This window comes from Rousettus aegyptiacus, unplaced genomic scaffold (genome assembly GCF_014176215.1).
Source record: "Rousettus aegyptiacus isolate mRouAeg1 unplaced genomic scaffold, mRouAeg1.p scaffold_m13_p_3, whole genome shotgun sequence".
NCBI lineage: Eukaryota > Metazoa > Chordata > Mammalia > Chiroptera > Pteropodidae > Rousettus > Rousettus aegyptiacus.
Genome location: NW_023416306.1, coordinates 61,941,882 through 61,966,102, shown reverse-complemented (window position 1 = coordinate 61,966,102; position 24,221 = coordinate 61,941,882). Strand labels below are relative to the sequence as shown.

General features: G+C 39.7%; 2 protein-coding genes and 1 pseudogene across 2 annotated transcripts; all 3 read right to left on the bottom strand.

Annotated features, from left to right (window-relative positions):
* Positions 1–7,426: 7,426 nt before the first annotated feature.
* Positions 7,427–7,984, bottom strand: LOC107518588 (interferon omega-1-like). Its single transcript, XM_016160416.2, has one exon. It carries the CDS (start codon positions 7,982–7,984, stop codon positions 7,427–7,429), a length of 558 nt encoding a protein of 185 aa, XP_016015902.2.
* An 8,406-nt stretch (positions 7,985–16,390) lies between these two features.
* LOC107508426 (interferon alpha-1-like) lies at positions 16,391–16,968 on the bottom strand. The gene has a single exon (XM_016140204.2). The coding sequence runs from the start codon at positions 16,958–16,960 to the stop codon at positions 16,391–16,393; it is 570 nt and encodes a 189-aa protein (XP_015995690.2). The 5' UTR covers positions 16,961–16,968.
* Positions 16,969–21,238: 4,270 nt separating this feature from the next.
* On the bottom strand, positions 21,239–21,750 carry LOC107506747 (annotated as a pseudogene).
* Between the last annotated feature and the right edge of the window lie 2,471 nt (positions 21,751–24,221).

Here is a 24,221-nt window from a genome sequence, read left to right as displayed (position 1 = left end):
GGACAGTTTATGGATCCTCATGAAACAATAAGAAAGCAACCACCAAGTGCTAAGCTCCCACTTTGTTTAAAACTCACAACAGCTCTAGGATTATTTCCCCCTCACTTTACAATTGAGAAAACTGAGGCTCAGGAAGTTATGTGAATTCCTCTGGATCACACAGGTGTCCTGACGAAATCGAGATTCAGAGCCGAATCTTATGACATGTTAACAATAACTAAGTTTGGAACCATAAAAAAAAAACTTAATTAGCCTTAATTCGGGAATCTTGAGAAAGAAGATCAAAGTTCCAGGTATCACACTACCTGATATCAAAGTATAGTAAAAGGCTATAGTAATCAAAACAGCATAGTAGTGGCATAAAAACAGATAACATTGATCAATGGAACAGAATAGAGAACCCAGAAATAAATCCACGCCTATACACTCACTTAATATATAACAAAGGAGGTAATAGTATGCAATAGGGTAAAGACAGTCTCTTCAGTAAATGGCGCTGGGAAAATTGGAAAGATACATGCAAAAAAAAGAAGCTGGACCATCTTCTTACATTGCAGACAAGAATCGACTCAAAATGGATTAAAGGTTTAAATGTAAACCTGAAACTATAAAACTTTTAGAAGAAAACATAGGCTGTAAACTGTCTCATATTACTAACATGAATTTCTTTTCAGATATATCTCCACAGGCAAGGGAAACCAAAGGAAAAAAACAAATGGGACTACATCAAACTAAAAAGTTTTGTACAGCAAAGGAAACCATAAACAAACCAAAAAGACAACCGACTGTTTGGGAGAAGATATTCACTAATGATACATCTGATAAGGGGTTAATATCCAAAATATATAAAGAACTTATACAACTCAACAACAAAAAACAAACAATCCAATGAAAGAATGGGCAGGAGACCTGAACAGATACTTCTCCAAAGAGGAACTACAGATGGCTAGCAGACATATGAAAAGATGGTCGAGGTTGCTAATCATCAGACAAATGCAAATTAAAACCACAGTGACATATCACGTCACACCTGTCAGAATGGCTATCATCAGTAACTCTAGAAACAGCTAGAGTCAGCGGGGATGCGGAGAAAGAAACCTCATGTTATTTGGTGGCATGCAGCCTATGGAAAACAGTATGGATGTTCCTCAAAAAGTTAAAAATGGATATACCTTTTGATTCAGCAATTGCAATTCTGAGTATTTATGCAAAGAAAACTAAAACAATAATTCATAGAGATCTATACACTCCAATATTCATGGCAACACAATTTACAATAGCCAAGATATGGAAGCAACATAAATGTCCATCAATAGACGATTGGGTAAAGAAATTATGGTTCATATATACAATAGAATATTACTCAGCCATTAAAAAACAACGAATCCTACCATTTGCAATGACATGGATGGACCTAGAGGTTATTATGCTGAGTGAAATAAGTCAGGCAGAGAAAGATAGATACCATATGAGTTCATTTATATGCCATATCTAAGGATCAGAAAGAACAAACAAATCAAAACGGATTCACAAATATAGTGGACAATTTGGTGACAGACATAGGGGAGAGATTTTCGGAGGCTTGGAGAATGCGCTGAGGAGTTAAAGTACAAATCAGTAGTTGATTGTTGAGCACGGGGAGCATAGAAGAGGAAATGCAGTTAGCATTAATATGATGGCTAAGTAGAGGGCCAGGGGAGGGAGGGAGCAATTGGGGGGATCGTTTTATGAACATTAGAGATGTCTAACCAATGTAATATATACTTGAAACTAATTTTTAAAAAAATTTCTTAAAAACAAAAAGTATGACTAGGTTTCATCTTGTGAAATTCTCAAGCACTTTGTTTTCCTTTTCATACATTCTGAAGATCTTTCCTCCTCGACTGCATTGTAAGTGCACTGGCTACTCCATCACCGTACCCTCTTCAGGTTCTCCTTTGTGCCTTCAAAGTTAAACTTCATCATAAGCTGTACCTCATCTTCTCACTCTGTACTCTACTCACAAGCAATGACATTCATTCCCATGCCACAGTTTCCAACGAGCATAAGCAATTGCAGACTAACGTCTCCAGAAACACACTGATGGGGGTCCCAAATTCACATGTGCATCTACCAGTGAGAAGGCTGTCATTAGATTTTTCACAGACACGGTAGAGTGTAAGTCTTCTTTTTCTCCCTTCTTGACATCGTGAATGAAACGGGGCTATGTCATAAACGTTAGAGCTCAGGAGAGGCCACATGGCAGGCCTGACAAGCTCAGTGACCAAAAGTAACCACACAGGACAGTCTGCACATAAACTCTCAACTGGGCAGGCCAGGGTGAGGAGTCACATTCCAGGCCATTCGCTTCCGTAGCAAACAACAATCTTGGCCTACGTGATCCCCATTTGTTGTTCTGAAGCAACTCGGATAACATACCTTTGAGATGTGTGAGTAATTTTGTTTTCCACACCCTTCAACTGCACAACAACAGGCACCAGTACACGTGACAACGGCACCCCTCATTGTTACCTTGTTCCCGCGTACCATCTCATCTCTCTCTGCTGTACGTCTAAATGCTAACTACCCTGTACCCACCAATGTAAAGGAAGCATGTGTTTCTCCTGTGTGCTTTTTATCCTAGAGAGTCTCCTCCTTTGCTCTCTCCTGCTTCTTTAATATACCACCCATAGATTTCAGGTCACCTTCCTTCGATTCTAAATGCGTAGAAGGGACTAGAAAACTGCCATTCTCCAGAGCAATCTCAGTCAGGTGAGATTGGGCTTCCAGGCACGTACATGACATGTTGGCTCCAATAAACTCTTATAAAATTATTCTGTAGGCTGGACACTCTTGCATCGACTCATCCTTCATTCAAGCTTCCAGAGAGAAAATTTTTTATCGTTTATTTCTTATTATAACATGAAATATAATTGATATTTATTACACTAGGCTTGATTATTGTTCTACATTTTCTTCCATGTGAAAGCTCTAAGAGAATAGGTTTTAAATTTCCATTTTTCATCTGTCTCCTCATAGTTATAATCTGACATAGAAATGTCCAGTTTTAAAATGTAAGTTATTGGGGAATAGAAATTGGAGATTAAGTTCATCACGCATATTTCAACATGGCTTGCTAATACAGGCTATTTCTGTTTTTTAGAAATAAACAAAATTAAGGTGATTTCTGGAGGAAAGTTTCTGAACTGTCACCAGAAATTCTGACATATGATGATGGTGAAGATATTTTGTAGTATTTGAATATACGATGAATATGAACTTGATATTATTTGAGCAATAATTTTAAATACCACACAAAGTGTGACACAGATAAAGAACTAAAGGAATAAATGACTACATTAGAACCCTTAGCATGTTAAATATAGTTATTATAAAATGCCGCTCTGATATCTCAAAATCTCTGCGATATCTGAGTCTAGTTCTGATGATTGCTCTGTCTCTTCAAATGTCCCCTACCTTTCAGTATGTCTGGCAAGATTTTGTTGAAAGCTAGACATGATGTGTCATGTAAAAAGAATTGAAGTTCATTAGTTTAGAAGGAAGTTTTGCTTCATCTGGCTAGGGGTTGAGCTGTGTTTACTGTTTGCTGTAGCTGTAGGTGTCAGAGGCCAGAATGTCTTCTTGCGGCCTTATTTCTTCTCAAGCCGAGTTGTCTTTGGGTGTCCCTAGAGGTTCCTCTTTAAATAAAGTCTGATCCTTGTAGGCTTTGTTTTGCTTATAATCCTCCTTCTTAGACAAGAACCCAGCTGATGTGATGGTTGCTGTGGGAGAGCAGAACTGTTCTATCACCCTGTGATTACTCTAAGTCCTGTAGTGAGCCTGTGCTCCTGGGAGGAGACCTTCACAAGTGCTTCTCATCTTTTTCTTCAGCACCCCATTAGCTGAAGCAGGATGGCTAGAGGGGGCCAGAGTTAGGCAGTTGTCTTCCCGCAGGTGGATTAGGCTCTGGTAAAAGAGTTTCCCTGTGAGGGCAGGCCATTGTCAAGTACGGCAGAACATTCAGACTATTTCAGAATGAGTACATTTTCCCTTCCTCTGCCAGAAGAATAGGACGTTTTTCTCTAGTCTTCACAGTGAGCACCTGCTGGAGTTCCTGAAAATGAGTCTCACAAAAATTGCGGAGTTCCACGAGCTCCGGACCTCTGGAGTTTATCGCTTTCAAGTTCATCCACACACCTCCAGCAATTCTGCAATTACAATTGAAGTGTTCCTACTAATTCCAGCCCCTGCTACAGGCTTTTGCTCCAGATCAGCTGTGATTCTCCTCCATTCCTCTTCCTGTCCATCCAGTTTTCAGGGCAGGGATCGCCCTGTGACCTCAATCCTTCATGACTCTAAGAAGAATTGTTGTTGTTCAATTCGTTCTGAATTTTTAAAGTGTTGTTGTGAGGTTGGAAATGACGACTTCCAAGCTAGTTAAATGTTGCACGTCAAAGCGGAAGTTCTACAATAAGCACACCTACAGAACATCAGTATAGCTCGCTCTGAAGGAGTGATATCCTGGGAGTTATTCATTTCAAGGAAAGCATTCTAATAACAATATTGAACAAGGTAACTCAATGCATTCTGTGACAAAGCAGAAATAAGATTTTTTAAAATGACTGAAGGAGGGCTCTTCCTGTTTTAGTTAAAGGGAATTATGTTGGTAACTGTACTCATTAAAGAGGATCATTTATAGGTCAGCATTTCTTTGTGAAGGCAATGATAAATGGAATGACCAAGAGATACCTATTCTGACCAATTCCTAGAAGCACAGTGACTCTTGTTTGTTCTCTTTAGCTGGCAGTACCTCTTCATAGAGAGTGTAAGGCCTTCTTCTCGTCATAGCATGAAACCTAAATAATATCATTTTTTACTATTGATAGGTATAGTTAAAGAAATTAATATTTAATTACCAATTAACTGATTATTAATTTTAGATAACTTTCCTTACAGAAAAACAAAGACACAGCAAAACAGGAACTGCATTTCTCACGTTGACAGTAGAGAACTAGCAGAGGAAGTTTTCACATTAAATACAACATTAAATACAGAAAAGGAACAAATATAAAATTACACCCATAGATGTATACCAACTGGCCCAATGAGTAGATCAATGACAATTCCTATATATGAAGTAGGGATGATTTTGTAAATTTCATATTATGGGTTTTCGTCAACATCTGTTAAGTTGGAATTTAAGCAGTCATTAAAGATTTTCTTTTCCATGGTGGTTTTGTCTTGGCTAAGGTGATTTTTCTGCATGTTGTTTAATACTTAATTCGGCCTGTCTGGGGAGAAAGACTGAACCAGTTTCTTCTATTCATTTTTTAGATGTCTCATTGATTGCTATGAATAGACATTTTGGTTTCCACGAATGTGTGTGATTTTCATGAAGCCTATGTGTGGACCTTAGAACAATTGTAAAGTTAAACAGTAAAAATGCCAGCACTATTTTATGAAAAATCGAAAGGAATTCTTAACCTTAGCTACCTCAACTTTATATGATTTTTACTATATGTCGTAAAATAAGTGTAGCAATAATTGAAGGTTACACTCACATTAATAAAGGAAACAATCTCACAACTAGTTGTATCATCAAAATTACCTAGGTTTAGGGTAAGGATGTGTCTGTTGCAATAAGGAAAGAATTAAAATTTCCATATACCAGTCTCGGGAAATTTCTATCAGAAAGGAATGTATTTAAAAAGCTGCTAGCGAATACTGAATTTAATTAAAAATAGGATACCGAGAAAAGGATCTGAATGTGTGTAAAATCAAAAGACGAAAGCAAATAGGAGGATGCTTGGCTCTATGCCCTAAGGAGTGCTTAGAGAAATATAAAAAAAACTGTCCAGCTCTTTCTGCATGTGTCAACTTAAAAACGAGCATCCATCATAGAATACGGCTCTAATTTATAGAAAATGTTTACATCAGTGATTATGAATCATAAATAATGTAAGTGACCGTCGAGAGACTAGAGTAAATGAAATAACAGATCAATGAAAATGAAACTTGATTCTAAAATTCGATGGAAAAAAGAATTGCAGTTAGCAAGCAAATGGCTTAGCATTGAAATTCACTACACAGTGATCTTATATGAACGATGAGAACTCACTTTTTAGTCAAATAAGCGATGCATGATAACAAAGACCTAAATAAGCAGGAGTTTTTGTCAAATAAGTCAGACATGGAAAACGTTCTTGTGTTTTGTGCCAATTCAGCTGTTCTGTGAAAATGATTCTGAGAAAATAGGAGCAAAACTGTGCAGAGGCCATGATAACCCACATTCTCCTCCAGGCATCTTCTGTTTCACACCTCCACTCCACAAACAAGTGTAAGCACCTAGTTTTCATACACAGTGTATTGAATTCTCATTCTTCTGTTTCCTCATCAACCCAGGCCCATATGGTTTCTGTCCCATTCATTTTACTAAACCAGATCATCCTAGAAACACCAAGTGTGTCTGTTTCTAGGTCTACTGGGGAGTTCATCTGCACTGGCCCTACAAGGTCCACTATGTCTTTGGAACACACAGTATGCAATAAGGGATGCCCATTTAATACCTTCCCATGGCAGTTTTGTTCATCGTACACCCATATTCCCAACTATCCCTTTGACAGCTGCATGAATGTGTCCCAAAGTTAGAAAAGACATCTAATATTATTTTCCTTTGTCAGCCCCCTTTGCACCTAAAATTTCTGGCATGTTTCTTCTTGGTTCCTTTCTTTTCTCTCTCTTTGCAGTGTTTGATAGAAATGAAATAAACATTAGTAAAGGTTTTGGCTCCTTTTCTGTGACACAAAGTTTCAACACAACAAGAATTATCCATATTTACTCTATTTACCTGGATTCCTTGACCACAGTTACACAGTTTGAAATTAGATGCTCATCATCTACATGTCATCTAAATAAAATGGAGTAAAGACATTTTGCTAGTCATTCTTCTATCAGGGTTTGGATTTTGATTTTATAAATAAATTCGAGAAGTTTTTTGGATAGAAATTTAATAAATAAGGTAAAAGGAAACTTAACATAGAAAGGTAAATACGTTTTGTAAATTTTAACACAATGTAGAGATGAATGCATAATTACATGGATTTTTAAATATTACAAATATGACAGATAACAAAAAGACTAATAAAGTAATAATATATAATAAATAAATAGATACATATAAATAGATATATGAATGATAAATATTTAAATAAGAAGCAATTAGTCAAAAAAAGCAGAGACCTCTTAATGACTGATGCTCCAGGAGCCGAATTTGTAACATAAGTGTGCTAAATACTCCAAGAAAAGATTTGCTAAATTAACTTCAGTAATTTCTGTGACTAAAGCAGAAAGACCCTTTGGGAATGACCGATGACAGATGCGCAACTATGATATGGCACAAACACCATTGAGAATCATTTCAAGGAGACCCCAGGTCTCCATCCTGGCTTCATAACCTTTCTAGCAAGTTTGTTGATAAAGAGATGGCTCTCTTCATTTCCACTCTGACGATCTCCCAGGAACAGTCACTGTATTGCTTCTCTTTGAGGTAGAGACGGATGCCCTGAAAGTACCTCTTCACGGCCAGTGTGGGGTCCTCCACTCCCAGGGCAGATTCTGCCTCTTTCACGTGTGGCACCAAACAGGTGCCCAGGTCTTCCAGCTGCCGATGGAGTCCACTGAGGAGCCCGTGCAGCAGGGTCGTGTTCCAGGCAGCAGAAGACTGCTCTGAGCCAAAGACGTTGGAGGTCTCCTGGAGCATCTCGTGGAGGACAGTGATGGCCTGGGCCTCCTGGACTTGTCTGCCATCCACCATCTCCCAGGAAAATCCGAAGTTCTTTCTGTCCTTGCGACAGCGGAAAGAGCTGATTCTCTGTAGTTGGTGCAGAAGCACGATGCTCTCCTTGTTGACCTGGACGTGGTCCAGAGACAGGTCACAGCCCAGAGACCCACCGGGGCCATAGCTGCACACCAGCAGGGCGGTGAGTAGAGACAGCAGGGGAGCCATAAGGAATCAGGATGCTGCTGCCCTGGCTGAAGTGTAAGTGTGGGGAGCCTTGGACTCTACGTTCTCTGATGACATTCCTTCTAAGCATAGCCATTAAATAGGGAACATGATAATTTTCATTTTCTAAACATTTCTTTACACTTTTACTTTCTTTTTTTTGTTTTCATTTATGTGTTCTTTGTTGAGTCTAACAAGATATCCTCATCAATTGACACTATTAATTTTGCAATAGAAGGCCAATGTTCCCAGGAATCTTCAGATGTATCACTCCAATGGATCCATATCAAATGAGAAAAGACTTTTGTCCCAAAATCAGAAGTGTGCATAGGTATGTAATTACACGCACACATACACACACTAATGTACATTTTTAAAGATAAAAATTATTCCTCTCTGTTTTAGAAACACATTTTTGTCTTAACCTGGGTAACCCTTTTATCCTCCTTACTTTACAAAGGGTGACAGGCTGCCTCAGTCCGGTGTGTTTGTGTGTTTTGGTTGGTTACGGACCATGAATAGTGAATAAGTTCTTTAGAACCATGGGCTGGGATTCGTTTAATATTTTATTCACAGTGGCGACTGATGATCATGAGTGAATGGGTTTCTGGGATGATTCTCTTCCTTCTAGAACACATTCTTGTATATCCGTGCAGTTATGCTTCACGGGGGCCACAGGGTCAGGAATAAGACAGACACTGCCCTTTCTTTCCCCTGAGTGTGACTGGTCTGTGGTGCCACTCCTCTGTGCGCATACTTGATCAAGAATCCTGGTTCTCTTCTGGGGTGTTCAGGTGTGGGGATTTTAAACCAAACATCCTTTTATTTTCCCAGCAACTCCTGACTCACGAGGGAGATGCCACTTCTAGTAACGCTTTTTTTCTGGAGTGACAAAATGTCCTCAACCCAAACTCTCCTGGACTCACTCCTTGTGTGCAGGCAGAAATCGTCCTGAGGACCCTAGATTCCCCTGCTAAGGAGGGCTTGTGTCATCATTGGCAAAATAGTAACCTTCTGGCATCCTTTTCCTTCCTCTGGGTGTTTGTATCAAAAACCCTAGTTGTCAGCAGTGACCCCCTGTTCCCAGGTTTCAAAGTGTCAGGAGCCTTCCATGCTGATAGCAAAGTTAATTTTGTCGACAGGTGGAGGAATAAGTTACCCAATTGTAATCATTTTGCCTATACTAGGCAGATAATATTTATTTTACCAATTCAGCTTTGATGTAAGATTCGTTCCTTAAGTTTTTGACTACTTTCTATGATCAGAATTTCTGAGCTGGGCACAGAAGATTCAAAGATAACGTCTCTCAGTAGAAATTTAGAGGCCCACACTTGCCCGTCCTGGCCACTACCTCCTCCAGGAAGCCAGTCAGAGCCCTGGACACCACCAGGTACTGAATCCCCTCTGCCAATTCCAAGCCTGGGGCTGTTGCTGGCCCACCTGACATGCTCATTCAGTCTGCGTATTTCTATTTGGCTGCTTTGTTTATCCTCTGTGTCATACTAAAACTGCAGGGTAGTGAGGCTGAAGCTATAATGCGGTAAAAAATAGCCTTCTTTTACTTATTTGTGCTATTCCATTTTAAATGTAAATAACAACTATAAGGAGATTCTTCATAACTTAATGTTTCCATAGTGGTTTATGGGGTTTACTCTGTTTTGCTCATCTGGCAATACTTTCTGCTTCATCCTGAGGTTAATGTAAACAAGAGAAAGTAACAGAATTGTGAAGGGCCTTCACCGTTTTTCTCTCTAACTTTCAAGACATTAGCTTTTTACTTTTTATTTCAACTTTCCTAGACAGCAATACTGGGCAGTCGATTGTAAGCACGAAGTAAAATAAATGTAAATCTAATGCAATGAAAGTGAATGAAGGAAGGTGACTTTCCTGCTGGATAAAGACACAGTCTAAGTTAGCAAAACTTAGTGAAGCAAATATGGGGACTGGGTGGTGTGGAGAGTGGAAGGATGAAAGCCAGCATGGAATTACACAAAATGGGGAAATGGCTGTCCCTGCCAGAGGATCAAAGAAGACTACGTTCTGATCAATGAGCAACCTTCGGCTTTGCAAAACCAGCCACTTCATTCTTCTTTCATGCGATCCTGTGAAATCAGTTCTGAGGAGAGAAGAGAGGAGTCACACTAATCAATTCTCAAGAGAATGACACCCTGAACCCAGGTGCCAGAACACTAACAACCCTCTCTTTCATGATACTGAATAGTAACCGTTGCCTGCAGTCTATCTAGTTCAGAAATCCTCACAGGCAATTTAAAGATTACCTTGAGAAATCTAGAATGAAAGAGAAAGTCCTAAGAAAAGCATCTGCTCTTAATGAGGAAAATATTGATGATGATATTTTAAATAATAAATTAATTGTGTGCTAACCATGGACCAGCTACTGTCCTAAGATCTTTGAAGTTATTAACTCAATCTTTTCAAGAACTCCATTTGGACTGTTGAAAGAGAAACACAAATCTGGAAGGATGGAGTATTCTGAAGGTCCTAAAATCCAAGGTCAAAACCTTCAGGACATTTGAGATAATGACTTATCTGTAAAGGCCTGTGTTAAAAAAAAAAAAAAGGAAGGATTGAAATGGACGTGGTTTTATATTCCATGCAGAGGCCGTGGCATGAAATCGAAAGATCAGGAACAGTGCATTGATAAAGGATTTCGAGCATCACTTCAAATGCCAAAGGACTCTTGTCTACTGTTTTGTATGGCAGCAGGGGTCTGGTGTGAGTCACTCACTGACTGACTCTAAATGCTAAGGAAACTAGACACACTTCCTTTGAAATAGTTATGAGGGAGTAGATTTTTCTGCCAATGGAAACTGAAGCTTGCAGCTTGCAGTGGAGTAATCCTCATTCCTTCCTACACTCAGCAGGTGCTGTGGTATCAGAGTCACGGCCCCGGCCCGGGAACACTGCTATTGGCCACATCTCAGTGGGAGAACTTTGTGCTCAGGGAATCCACATGGCTCTCCTCCCCGTCCGAATAGGAATAATCTGGAGAAACCTCTGACTCTGTGCTGCCCACTGGAATCTTTCCACCCCCTAGGGCCTGCCTGTTGCAGTCCACACCATAAACATCTCTGTATTCCTTCACGGTCCTCAATCTGCTGCTGACTTTCATCTTCTTCCCGTTTCTAGATGTGCGCTGTTGCCTTTGAGCACACGTGAGTCCCGCAGCATCTGCCTCATGGAATCAGACATGGAAGTGTCTGAACAGGGGCACAGATGATCTCCCGCATTTGTTGCCAGTGAAGGGTGTGGACGCGTTGGTCGGGCTCCCAGTCTTCACTGCATTTCTGTGCAGGACTGGACATCACAGCGACCTTACCTGCTGCAGCACAGGAATTGGGGAGGGAGGGAGAGTGGAGGTGTGGCCACATCCGCACATGCTTTGTTTGGTGATGCTTGAAATCCTTGGTGGCATATTTCCTGATTTATCTTGCTTCTCCTGATTTACCCAGAAAGGAAGGCTTTCAGGCTCCAAATGGCCTATGAGGATAATAAAGGGAGACTCTGGCCAGCTGGCCAGCTGAGCAGCTGGGGGCAGGAAACACACACATTCTGACCCTTTGTCTCCACGTGGCTGCCGTTCTCCCTGCCCTACCTGAAAATGGGGGGATTGTCCTTCCCCAACATACAAAAACTGAGACAGTGAGCTTCGGTAACTGTCTTTTAGAAATCAGTTCTTTCTATGACAGAGTCTCTTTGTGGCTCTGAAGAAGTGGGTGAAAGGACTCAGTCTTTTTACCCAGGACAGGAAAAAGCCTGCTCTCAGCAGATTCGGTTGATGTCTATGTCCACCGTGGCCAGTAGTTGGCGCGCTTCCTCTGTAAATGTTTCTTAGTCCCCACAGCTAAGGATCCCACTTTCAGTTCCTTTAGTTACAGCTACTGTTACATCATTGTAACAATGGAATGTCTCATTTCCAAAAATACTCATCAGAAGGGGAAAAACTGTCTCTAAAGTAGGAGTTTCTGGCAACCTGGAACTCTCACTCAACTTTTGCTTTTAAGTGGTGGCTTGTGTTCTGAAAGGGAAACTGGTGGCCAGAAATCACAGAGGAGCAGGATAGGGCTGTGTGGGTGGGCAGTGCTGAAGGCAGCATGAGTGAGGAGAGCATGCTGGGAATTTCTACCTTGGAGAGGAAAGAAATGATGCCATATGGGAAAGGCAGGCTGTCATTCAGAAAACCAGAATGGGAAGGCCGAAGTGCGCCAGGAAGTATTAAAATGTGCAATATATGTTTCACTTCAGTCTCAAAGACCAACTGCTCTTCTAGATACTTTGCTGATTTTCAGCTTTGGTTTACCTCAGATGTAGATGAGGAATTTCTTGATCCACTTTCACTCTTTAAACTGATGAAGAAGTCGTCCCAGACTATTCTATTCCTTGCCATTTGGTTATGTGTGCATCCCCGAGAGCCTATGATTTTCATGAAAGAGATGCTCTCCACATTGTAGATGAAGTACACTTAGTCAGAAGGAATGCGAATGGTGTTAGTGAACAGAGGAATTCTTGGCACATCTATCTCATCTAGAAAATGATGTGAGATTATCGTAGCAATACTCAAAGCATTGTGACAAAGGGAGAAATTGAGTAAACGAATTATTAATGGACACGTCTTATCTGATATTGTATTATCTGTATTAATTAATTGAAGGTAACGGATATATCTGATATAAATATGGTGGAAAGAAGTTTTCAACTTAATAGTTCCTGGATGATTAGCAAACTAAGAAGATATCGATGTAAAATAGGAGCTGAAATGTAAGCAGGGTCCTACTAAGCCCAAGCTAGAGAGCAATAAATCCATTGTTGAGTGTGCTATGTAAGGAAAGGATGTGATACCTCTCCACATTTGGAGGCTTCCCTGCACCGTCAGCAATTCACACACTTGCTGGTGAAACACCTCAATGAAAAGATTGTGCCGATTATAGAAATTACTCTCAAATGATACCAAAATGGATACAACCGAAAAACAATAAAATGTCGCTAGCTCTCAGGTAACAATGACACTATTCATTCACATTCCTTAGCTTGTATCAGACTTCTCTCTTTTGCTACCTAGGCAAAAGTTTAACTACCGAGTGAAAGAGATGTCAAGATTATTATGCCACGTGGTGATGAGAACACACTCCTAGTTAATAACAGTTGAAGTCAGATATTAGGTATGAATCCGTGAAACTAAAATGGTACTATTGAGAGTCATTTAATCAATGTTCAATGAAATTTTCCTGCTTACCACTGAGTTCCATTTCCAGACGGGCAGCTCTAGCTGCCCCCACAGTTCCATAGCACGTGGAACAGGTGTTTCGTAGAGAGGCTGTGGTCTGCAGAGTAGGATGGAGAGAAATAACACATTTTCTCTATCCCTTTAACTGCCCGAACCCAAAGAGTTTATGCCCTGCCTGAAGGTGGACACTTGGAGACTCTTTGTCTTTGTAATAGACAAGGGATTAGGAAACAGGCTGTTGACAACATTTGAATGTACTGTTGCCAAGAAGTAGCCTTGTTTGTAGCATGAAGAGATATCTCCAGGCTTGACAAGATTTCTGACTAGAGAAGCAGCCAGCCCTCCAGTGTTAGTCACCGCCCTTGTCCCACGTGGCCACCCGGGGGCTGTGTTCCCTGAGAGGAGATGCCTTGGCCCACCCACAAGCTGGATCCCGCTTTCAGTCTCCTTTTACTACCGCTACTATTACATCACGCTCCAGGGACATTAAGGAGAGCCCCTCCTGCAGATGTTTCTGCAAAGCCTGGAAGTTTTATTTACCTTTGGCTTTTTATTTGTGATGTTCTGCTTTTTAGAAAATCTTCTAAGCTGAAACCACAAAAGAACAGAAAACAGTTAATTGTGTGAATGGGCAGAGAGGTAAGAGATTGAATGACTCTGTGAGGTTTTCTCCTTGGAGAGTAAGAAAACTACTGTGATATGGAAATGTATCCTGGCTTGCTGGGAGGAAGGGAAAGAGGGAGTGTACTAGGAGCTAGACTCTCTTTAAATATCATGTTCTTTTGCCCGTAAGCTGGACATTTCTTTCCCTTTCTCGGATTAACATTAATATTAATACAAGCCGCCATTTCTTCACTGAGAAAATGAGACACTTCATTGAATGAGGAATGACAGTTTTTGAGTCTTTCCTTAAATTCCAGACAGAATTCTGATATTTTTAGGCTTCCTCCTTTGGAGGTCAGTTTCTGAAAGTTCGGCCATGGGGGTTAAGAATTTTTGGAAAGAAGCAAATCACATTCTCATAGTTAAGCTGTCTGAAGAAAAACAGGAAAATATCTACCATATGTTAAGTCCTTCCTCTATGGAAGATATGATGCTAAGTGCCTTAAAATGTATGTGTTCATTTATTGTCTTAATATCTAAGTTAATGTTTTGAACCTGTTTTATTGATGGAAAAATTGAGGCTTCGACAGATAAAGTGGGTTGCTGAAGATCACACATATGTCCATGCAGGATGGAATTGCAATGAAAAATCCTTTCTTGTGACTTAACGGTGATTTTGTGAGTCTTCCATTCCGGATTTCTGCTCTGATGTGAATTCTGTTCATACTCCTGTATTCTGCACAACTCTCTCTTGCTCTATGGACTTCCATTGTTCATTCTGTATTTTCAGCTGATTTTGGCCATTTTATTTAAACCTAAATATTGAGAAAGACATTGCGTGATCCAGCTTGCCACATTCATTTTTGAAGGATGTCTGTTCATTTTTACGACCATGATAATTTGCTTCTTAGAATTCTCGTGCACTGTCATATTCACAAAATTAAGAAAAATTGCTATAGAGTCGTACTAAAAACAGCACATCATATGCAGCTGTATCAGAAAATAATATGTGTTTTAAAGCTGCGGTAGTTGATTGGCGTCACAATGATGTAAGTTAAGTGACTTCACTAATAAAGCCAACGATTGCAAGAATCATTGTATTCTCAGTGGTAATTAGATATTTTGATGAAAGAATGAAATACTTATCTATTTTGCCTGACACATTAAGAAAAACTGAGTGGCTTATTTATACACAAAGTAGTATTACTAAGACATGGTAGATTATCATTGTAGGGAATTAATAAATTATGATTTAAATATAATATTATATCCATTAATATGATTTACGAATACTTCCATTACATGAAATCACCCAGAAACTAATATACTACACAAAAGGGAAAAAGGATTGTGAAAAACACACCCACATCTTTTCCATTTTCACTTCTGCCTTTCCACATCAGATTCACTGTCTTTCCTTATTGACACTATCATGTACTTTAAAAACTTTTTCTCTATCAAGCCATTAAGGTCACCAGTGCCTTCCATTTTCCTGATGTGGTGGGTAGTTTCAATCTTCATCTTCTATGAGTCCACCGATGTTTTTCTAAGCACATTTATTTTCTTAATGCACTCTTACCACCTTTCTGTCTTGCTCTTCTAAGGTATGGGAGACTGACCTCTGTTTTCTTTGTAGCTCTTCTCTAAAAAGTTTTTGAGCCTGAGAATCAACTTTAAGTCTGCATCTCATTCTACACTGTCCCCCCAACACACACATGACCACATGAATTTCCAGCTTTTTCTGACCACATATGGACCTCCAGCCATAGAATTCCTTGTATAATGCAACACGCATGTCCAACTGTCAATGGACATTTGCACTTACATGTCTCCCAGTCAACAAGAGAATATATCTACTTATGTCTTCATTTCCTGGCATTCATCACTCTGGCTGCTGGTGAGAGAATGCATTTGTTTTTCATTCTTCTCATCATACTATTGAACATAACTGATATTATTTCGATTATTGTTCTTAGGCTTCTTTCATACAAAAACCAAAGATACAGGAGAGAAGGAAATGTATTTGTTTCATTCACCTCTCCATCCTGAGGGCAACACACAGCCTGACTTAGAGAAAATCAATCGTTACTTATCATTTGAATATAATATAATGAGTAAACGAATTGTGCCATCCCTTCTTTAAATCCAGTGGCAGAAACAAGCTTGGTGCTTCTTTTTCAGATTAAACAAATACGAAAAGTCCACAGTGGTAAATTTTTAATAAACACGAGACTACCAAATTAAGTAGATAAAAGAACATATTTATCATATCATCACAATGTAAAGATGTACATGCAGATTATATTAAAAAAAAGTTAAATACGATAAATGATAAATATAGACATATAAAGATAAATAAATACACAAATAAATATTTAAATAGAAAAATAGATACATCAGCATGGGCATCGGTAGAGAGGGACATGATGTTGATAAAATTCCTGAAAACTTTGGACAAATTGATTCCGTTCATGTCATGGTTACAAGAGAGTCTCTGACATGGCAAAACAAGAGAAGCGTGACATTTAGTCAGTGAGCACCATGTCCATGTTGAACCAATGTCAATCTTTACTCCTTGATGTTTCCTTCAAGTGTGTTGATAAAGAGTAGGACCTCATGAACTCTGCTCTGATAATCTCCCAGGCACAAGGGCTGTGTTTCTTCTCCTGCAGATAGAGGGTGATTCTCTGGAAGTATCTCCTCACAGCCAGTGCGGAGTCCTCATCCAGCAGGGGAGTCTCCTCCGCCCCCACCTCCCGCGTCTGACAGGCTTCCAGGTGGTTCAGCTGCTGATAGAGTCCAGTGCAGAATCTGCTTCGCAGGGTCTCATCCCAAGCTGCGGATGAGGCCTCTGTGCAGAAGAGGAGGAAGGTCTGCCGGGTCACCTCGTGGGCAACAGCGATGGCTTGAGCCTCCTGGAACTGGTTGCCATGAAACACCCCCTGGGGGAATCCAAAGTCTTCTCTGTCCTTGAGGCAGGAGAAAGGAGAGATTCTCCTCATTTGTCCCAGAAGCATCAACGCCCTCCTGTCGACCAGGCTGTGGGTCAGAGGCAGGTCACAACCCAGAGAGCAGATGGAGTGGCAGCTGAGCACCACCACGGCCATCAGGAAGGAACAGGGCAGGGCCATTGGAGATCTTGCAGATGAGGCCGTGCAGGCCACCCTGGTGATTCTGCCAACCTTGGCTTCTAGGCTGTGATGACCTGCCTCTGTGCATGTGTCATATATAGGGAGCCTGTGAGTTTTCTATTTCTAAATGTTCCCCTCACTTTCTACTTCTGCTGTTGCTTTCCTTTATGCACTTTCTAAATGGGTTCAGAGCACTGTTTCTCAACCATTTTTTTTTTTCATTATCGAACCTTACCCACAGAGTCTTTTGGACATTTTCCTAAATGAATTCTCCCAGAAAAGTTATCACGGATGTACGGTATAGATATTTATGTACTGTTTTATATCTGTGCCTTATATATAAAAAAGATTGTGTAAAGTTTACGCTCCTATTCTGTGAAGAATTAAAAGTGAATCAATAAAAAATTTCCATTACAAGTTAAATTTAAAAGCTACTGATATTTAGTATAGTTAAAATGCCTATTTCATAAACATCAGATTCAATTTTAAGTAAGATTAATCGAGTTTGACCTTCAAACTGATTCTGCAGGGTGACTTTTAATGTAGCATATTTACTACATAGAGGTGTATCCAATTGCATATTCAAATAAAAATGTATCTAATCCTATAAAGTAATAGCAATGTATAGATATGTTTTAAAATCATTCGAAATTGCTCAATATCATTGTAAATTAAATTATTTTCTTAACATTCATTTTAGGTAGGTTCTTAACTTTTAATCTTGCTTCATATCAGAAAGTAATTTTTAACTTCATTAGCTGCCAGATATTCACCTAAATATTGTTAACATTTTTTTCTACGTAGTCTTTGACATAATCATTGATGTGTTGATTAATGTTAGGAGAGCTAAATAATAAAATAATCAACTGTTTGCACTGTATTCTCAAACACACCTCACAGTGAGGCAAAAACATAAGCAACGTCCAAAAGACAGCGAATGGCAGCTCCTAAGCCACATCTCACAAGAGGACTTTGAGATCAAACAGATGATAGAAGGAAAATCTTCCAATAAGCCATCAAGTCACCATAAGTTTGTAGCACCAATGTTGTATTCTGTGTATCTTCCCTGATGTCGGTGTCAATGCTTCTCATATGATACAGAAGAAAACCCAAACCAAAAATAAATACTAAGGAAGCAGATTCTGTTGGATAGGACCAAGCTTTGGAGCACCACAAACCATTGTTAATACCTAAGATTTGTTCACACTCAGGAGAACTACTATTCGCACCTTTGGGAGCAATATTACCCCCAAAGAGAGCTCAAGATTCAGACAACATCATCCAGTTGACTCTTTCTTTGTATTTTCGTATTAAGTTTCCAATCAAGTTTATTCTGCTCGAACAAAAGGAAACCATCTCTGGAGATGATTGAACTGCATAAATACTAATTATTAATGTGTAATGACTTGAGTTTTAGCTTTGATCTCAAAGACTTTTTAGTTTGTATGAGAAGTCATGTTGCCTCAGCCCTCCAGATTCCTACTGCTTAAATGGAAGGTACGAGGGCATCCTTGCTAAGTCAGCTCTTTAGTCACTGGACACTGTCAGAGTCTCTGTGTCATGCTTGACATCAGGCCCAGGCCGATCGCTCATGAAGTAATTTTCACTGAAGCAGGTCCTCGGATTTTCACTTTCTACTAGAACGGATTCAGGAAAGACCAAGCTATTTTGCTTCATCGTGGCCATACTTGCTTGGATTTTAATAGACCATGGCTAATATTTCTACATTACTCATATAGGTATCGATAATGTCTACTGAGTTTCTTGCTAAAACTACTATGATTTTATCTTTTAAAATGGATATGGCACTGGACATTTATATTGTTGAAACAGCAGCATAACTTTCAGCTTTTGCCTAGCGCTATACTCAACTCACAAGTATGACCTCATCTTTAATTTGCTCCTTACTTTGTTGTAATAGAAAAATAACCAGCCTGGTTTCACATACAGCGTCAGCTGTCTAAACTCAAACTCTCCCGATTTACACAGCTTACAATATCCAGGCAATTGACCTCATTGCTTTCTGGTCTATCTTTATGGAGATGGCAAAAACCTGAGCTTTTTTGGAGACCCCCTCATAAAGACTGATAAATGATCATACTCTTTCTGTTATTTCTGTCCATCGCTGTGGGCTACTGGGCTCCATTTCTTGATTTTCAGAAATCAAGCATGTATAATTAGAACATTACTTCCGGCCAAAAAGAAGAGTTTGGATTCTGAGTCCACAATCTGAAATTTTTGCCTTCTAACTTGCCTATTCTTCTTTATTGCTTACGCATGGCTATATTCTTTCTTTTAGATGCCAGGCATGTGAATTTCGGTGACCTGCTATGGTCTGAATGTGTATATCCACACCTTTATATGTTCAAGTTTAAGCTCCAAAATGATGGTGTCATGTGATGTGGCCCTTGGGAAATAATGAAAGTTGAGGGTGGGGCCGACTGAATGGAATTAGCAGCCTCATCACAGAGGCCTGAGATAGATCCATTCCCCCCCCCCACCCCCTGCCATTTGAGGGTACAGGAGAAGTCAGCGGTATGCAAACAGGAAGCAGGCTCTCACCAGAACCCAACTGTGCTGATACCCTGATTTGCATTTTAGCCTCTAGAATGTGAGCAGGAAATGTCTGTTCATTACAAGCTACTCTAGTCTATGCTATGTTGTTAATGGAGTTTGAATAGTCTCAGACATGACCTGACCTATTTTGTGTTTAGAATACATCCCAGGGGTCTGGAAAATACCTAAAGTGAGAGAAATCCTTTTAGCCAACCTTGTCTCCTGGCATCTAGTCCAGTCTCTTTCGTGTCAGGAGTTCAATCAATAATCATGAAGAGAATAATGAAGGGAGTAATAGGAGGAAAAATAATACCTACATCTACTAGATAGTTATGAATTAATTGAATAGTAGATCTGTAGACACCTTGTAAACTCTTCCTAATCTTACAAAGGAAGTTGTAATTGAATATTGCATAAGGTATATTTCAAAACATCATTTGGTTTCAGAGATATTTTCCTCAAGTTTCTATTTTCAGTATTTAGAATATCAGGTTGCAAATGATAAGTCTGGTCATAAAAGGAAGACTTGCTTGCCACTTTTTTTTTTCCACATCCTCCACTTTGATATCAGTGATCCTCAAGTGCCTGCAAGGAGCTACATGACCATACTTTCCTTGTCTCCATCAATGTGTTCTGAGACCTAGTCCCCACTCTTGTAGTCACTTTTCAACTTTTTTAGCCTGTGCCTTTGGGAATTAACCAATGCTTTCTTCAAAACATCAGTGATGCTGTGAAGTCTAACCAATAACATCCACGTTATCTCCTGCAGGGTTTAATTTCTGGAAAAAGATTTTCAGTTCTTGTTGTTGCCGTTGTTGTTGATAAAGTGTGTGCAGCAAACACACTGTTTTTTTTTCTTTTTTCACCTAAAAGAGCATTGGTAGAAATAGCATAAAAATAAAGAATGGACATATTCACTGAATTTGTATCCTTTTCCATTGGTCACAGAATTAGAGTCTATTGCTCGACTCCTATGTATTTTGGCATCCATTGAAATAAATTCAGATAAACCAATGTGAGCATTACCAATATTGCCCTGTACGGTCTTGGCTCTTTAAAATATTTCACATGATCTGCCATAATGGTTCCGTGTACAACTGAATGGTAGAGACTCAAGTACCACAGACAAATTTGGCATCACATGGTGACTGCAGCAATATCACAAAATAGAAAGTACTCATCGCTTTGAATCACCAAATCAGAACAGTCAACCAGAAGAGTCAACTGATCAGGAATGCTTACATCGTACTCCTACACAAAAGAAAAGTGAATTTCTATAATAATCAAAGTGTGAATAATTTTCTTGGTAGTTTTCTGTTCATCAGTTAGAACAGTTAACATTAACTTAACTGACAAATGTCTTTAACAAAACACTATCTTGAAGAATCTTTTTATAAAACAACCAGTCTTTACACTTTGGAAAGCCCAAATACCACTTTACCCACCACCCACCCCCCCTCCCAAAACACCTTAAACAGATAAGAAAAAAAAGTCATAAAATTATTTACTTAAGAAAATAGATGATGTTCTCTCTAAGCATAATTTTGTAGATTCGTTATATACGACATTTCTTAAATAGCACCTTGATTTTGGTATCAGGTATTTCTCAGCTGCAGCAGAAATGTGAGTCGAGATAGTTTATGAATTTAGCAAAGAATATAATTGAATAGAGTCACCAGCATAACTTTCTTCTGTATTTGCGGACTTTTTTTTTGATAATTGTTACATGAGAAAAAGGCGCGCTGTAATCTTGACAACCTCACTAGCAAACACGGGAGTTGTATTTCTACGGCTTCAGATAGTTATAGCTTCCTTGGAAGTTATTCCGGACAAGAATGTCCAAAGAGGGGCAAACCAGATTTTCTTTTTTCATCTGCTCCAGCTGTTCCAGAATGTGATTGAGATTAGAGAGTAGTTTCTAAAGCGGGGTGGTGTTCCAAGGGGCACTGGGGTGTCCTCTGTGTTCAACAGGTTGAATACCTGCTGGAGCATGAGACAATGGAAACGGCGCGTTGTCTTCTGGATTTGAGTGCTCTCTCTTCTCTCCTGAGGAGATTTGAAGTCGGTTGTGTCATTCTGGCATGACCAAGTGGGATACATTTCAGCTCTCTCAAAAGAGTGACATTTTCTCTGTTTTCTAGGCTATGAAGCCACGGCTGGTCTCCACCCAGAGGGCAAGCCAGGATGGAGCTGAGCATCACTCCTGCTGTCAGCCACCAACAGCACTGCGCCATTGAGGATGCCGGTGATTGAATGGATGTGCGCCCCGCGGTGCATAGGCACCGCTGAAGAGCTCGAAGTTTCTTTGGCTGGGTCCCTGGAAAGCGTGATTTCTCCACCTGGCCGCATGAGAGCACGCAGGTGGCTCTTTCTCACGCTCGGGTACGAAACGAAGACTTCGGGTGCCTTGGTTTTCTGTGGGGCGGGTAGCGCGCAAGAAGGGCCTTCGCGGGGCTGTGGCGCAACTTCGTGCCGCTTTAATAGTCGGTGAGAAGCCTTCGTTTTCCCGGCCGCTGACTGCTGCGGACAGAGCTCAGCCTTGGCCACGCCAGGAACATTGCTTTCGGTAGGTCTGGGCACAACGCCTCGCAATATGTGCGCTTTCCCTCGAGTTTTGTGTTTTACTTTCGCCGAGAAACTCCAGGGAGTCCATTTTTCCAAAAGCTCTGTTCACTGAGGGATGCGAGACTGGGAATCAGAGCTTGTTTAGCCATTTTTCAAGTGCGGGATGGTTTCTGGGCGAGATGCCGCCGGTTTCAGAGATGAGGACGCCGTCGCTAGGAATGAGTGCAGCCTTGTCTTGGGCCCGAGGCCTGGGACGCGGACGCCCCGCTGCACTGTGGCCCTGTGACTTTTGCAGTGAATTTTCAACGTTCCAGCGTTGCAAAGTGGTGGAGTGATGTACTGAAAAACTGAGAAGCAGCAACGTTATAACAGCATCTAATTAGACTTTCCAAATATTAAAATATTTGAATGTTAAATATAAATACCAAAAGTAACATTTAAAAATATTTTTCACATAAAACTGTTAAAACAGCATTTTATTGAACTTTATTTAAAATGTGTTTTATTTATACCAAAATAAGAATTTAGTATAATTTTACTTTCTGAGCTAATGGAAGTGTACTCATTCATAGTTTCAAGATTCATTCTTTAACTTGTTTTCATCTGAGAATTGCCTTGTTTGACAATTTCTCGCGACTACATGCCAATCTTAAATAATTTTTATTTTCACATTACCAAATGTCTTTGGCAGAACTCTACTTTGATTGTATTGTGTACAAACAGTTGAGGACATTTAGGCAGGTTAGATTTTTTTAACTTTCTTGTGACATAGAAGTGTACGGATTAACTCTTGGTGTTCAGCATTTTATATAGACTGAATAGAATTTGCCAAATTTTACTTGCAGAGAGGTCCCTTTGTAAGACTCTCAGGGACTTGCAAATGCAAGGTCATTTCATGTCTTTAAAATAATGATCCTTTGTTCATCATAGATGTTTTGGCATTAATTTTCCATATTATTAATGCATTAAAATATTATCTTAATTACTTACATCTTGGTACCTTCTCAAATTCCATGCTTGAGAGAAAGACTCACTTACTCTACCCTACTGCTGACTGAGGAATAGCTTTTAAATTAGAGTGGTGTGATTTTCAGTGGCTAAAAATCTAGAGATATCTCATTTCTCATCATCCAACCCCTACTGTTTTTATTTCTTACCGTTTTCTTGGTTTTTACAACTTTTTAATTTAACCTATTCCTTAACATAATACCATCTGAATCTGAAGATGAGGGAAGGTATTGTTTTGCTCATTTTTACAATTCACAAAAGAGCCATATTTCTGGGAATGTCTCATTTCCCATCATCCAACTTGACCCCCGATTCTTATTTATTTATTTTTTTACCATTTTCCTGGCCTTTACAACTTTTTAATTTAATCTATCCCTTAACATAATATCACCAGAGATAAACTGAATCTGAAGATGAGGGATTATTTTGCTCATTTTTATGATTCACAAAAGAGCCATATTATCTGTCAGACAACTTTCTTCCTTGCTGTTTTTCTGCAAAGAGCTTCAAGTGAGCTGGAAGCTTACTATCATGAGTGTGCCAGGCAGTGAGCTAACAGAGGAAATTGGGGCTCTGTTCCTTCACAGCCCTACAGACAATCCCCTCTCCCAGAGTTTTGTTTGGGGAGATGTCAACGTGCACACCCCTGAGACTGTTAAAAGGAGCTGCACTCCAAGCTCTTCTTGCCTTGGCTTAGATGAACATGGACTGTTCAGATTATTGTGTTATTTTAATACTGAAGGCAGCTTTCATTCACTACATTCAGATTTGCAGCCTGTCATTTGCAAATATTATTCTATTTGATCTTTACAATTTCCTGTGTGACCACTACTGAAGTAATCTTAGTGTTTTAGAAGAGGAAATGAAATCTGGTGTCATTTAAATTCAAGAGCCATAGATTTTTGTCAGAAAGTGAAGCTTTCTGTTGCCCTCCAGTCCCTCTTTTTCATCAGTTCTAAGCATTTGCTCTTAACAGCACTGAGCATGCTGGTGCTTCATTAATCCTATTATGTCTTTAACGTTTGTCTCCCCTGCTCACTGGAGGACAGTCATCATTCTTCTCTTACTTTTTCTGCATGCATATTGGGAAGCAAGATGTCACATATGTGCAGTCAACATATTTTGGGAGACA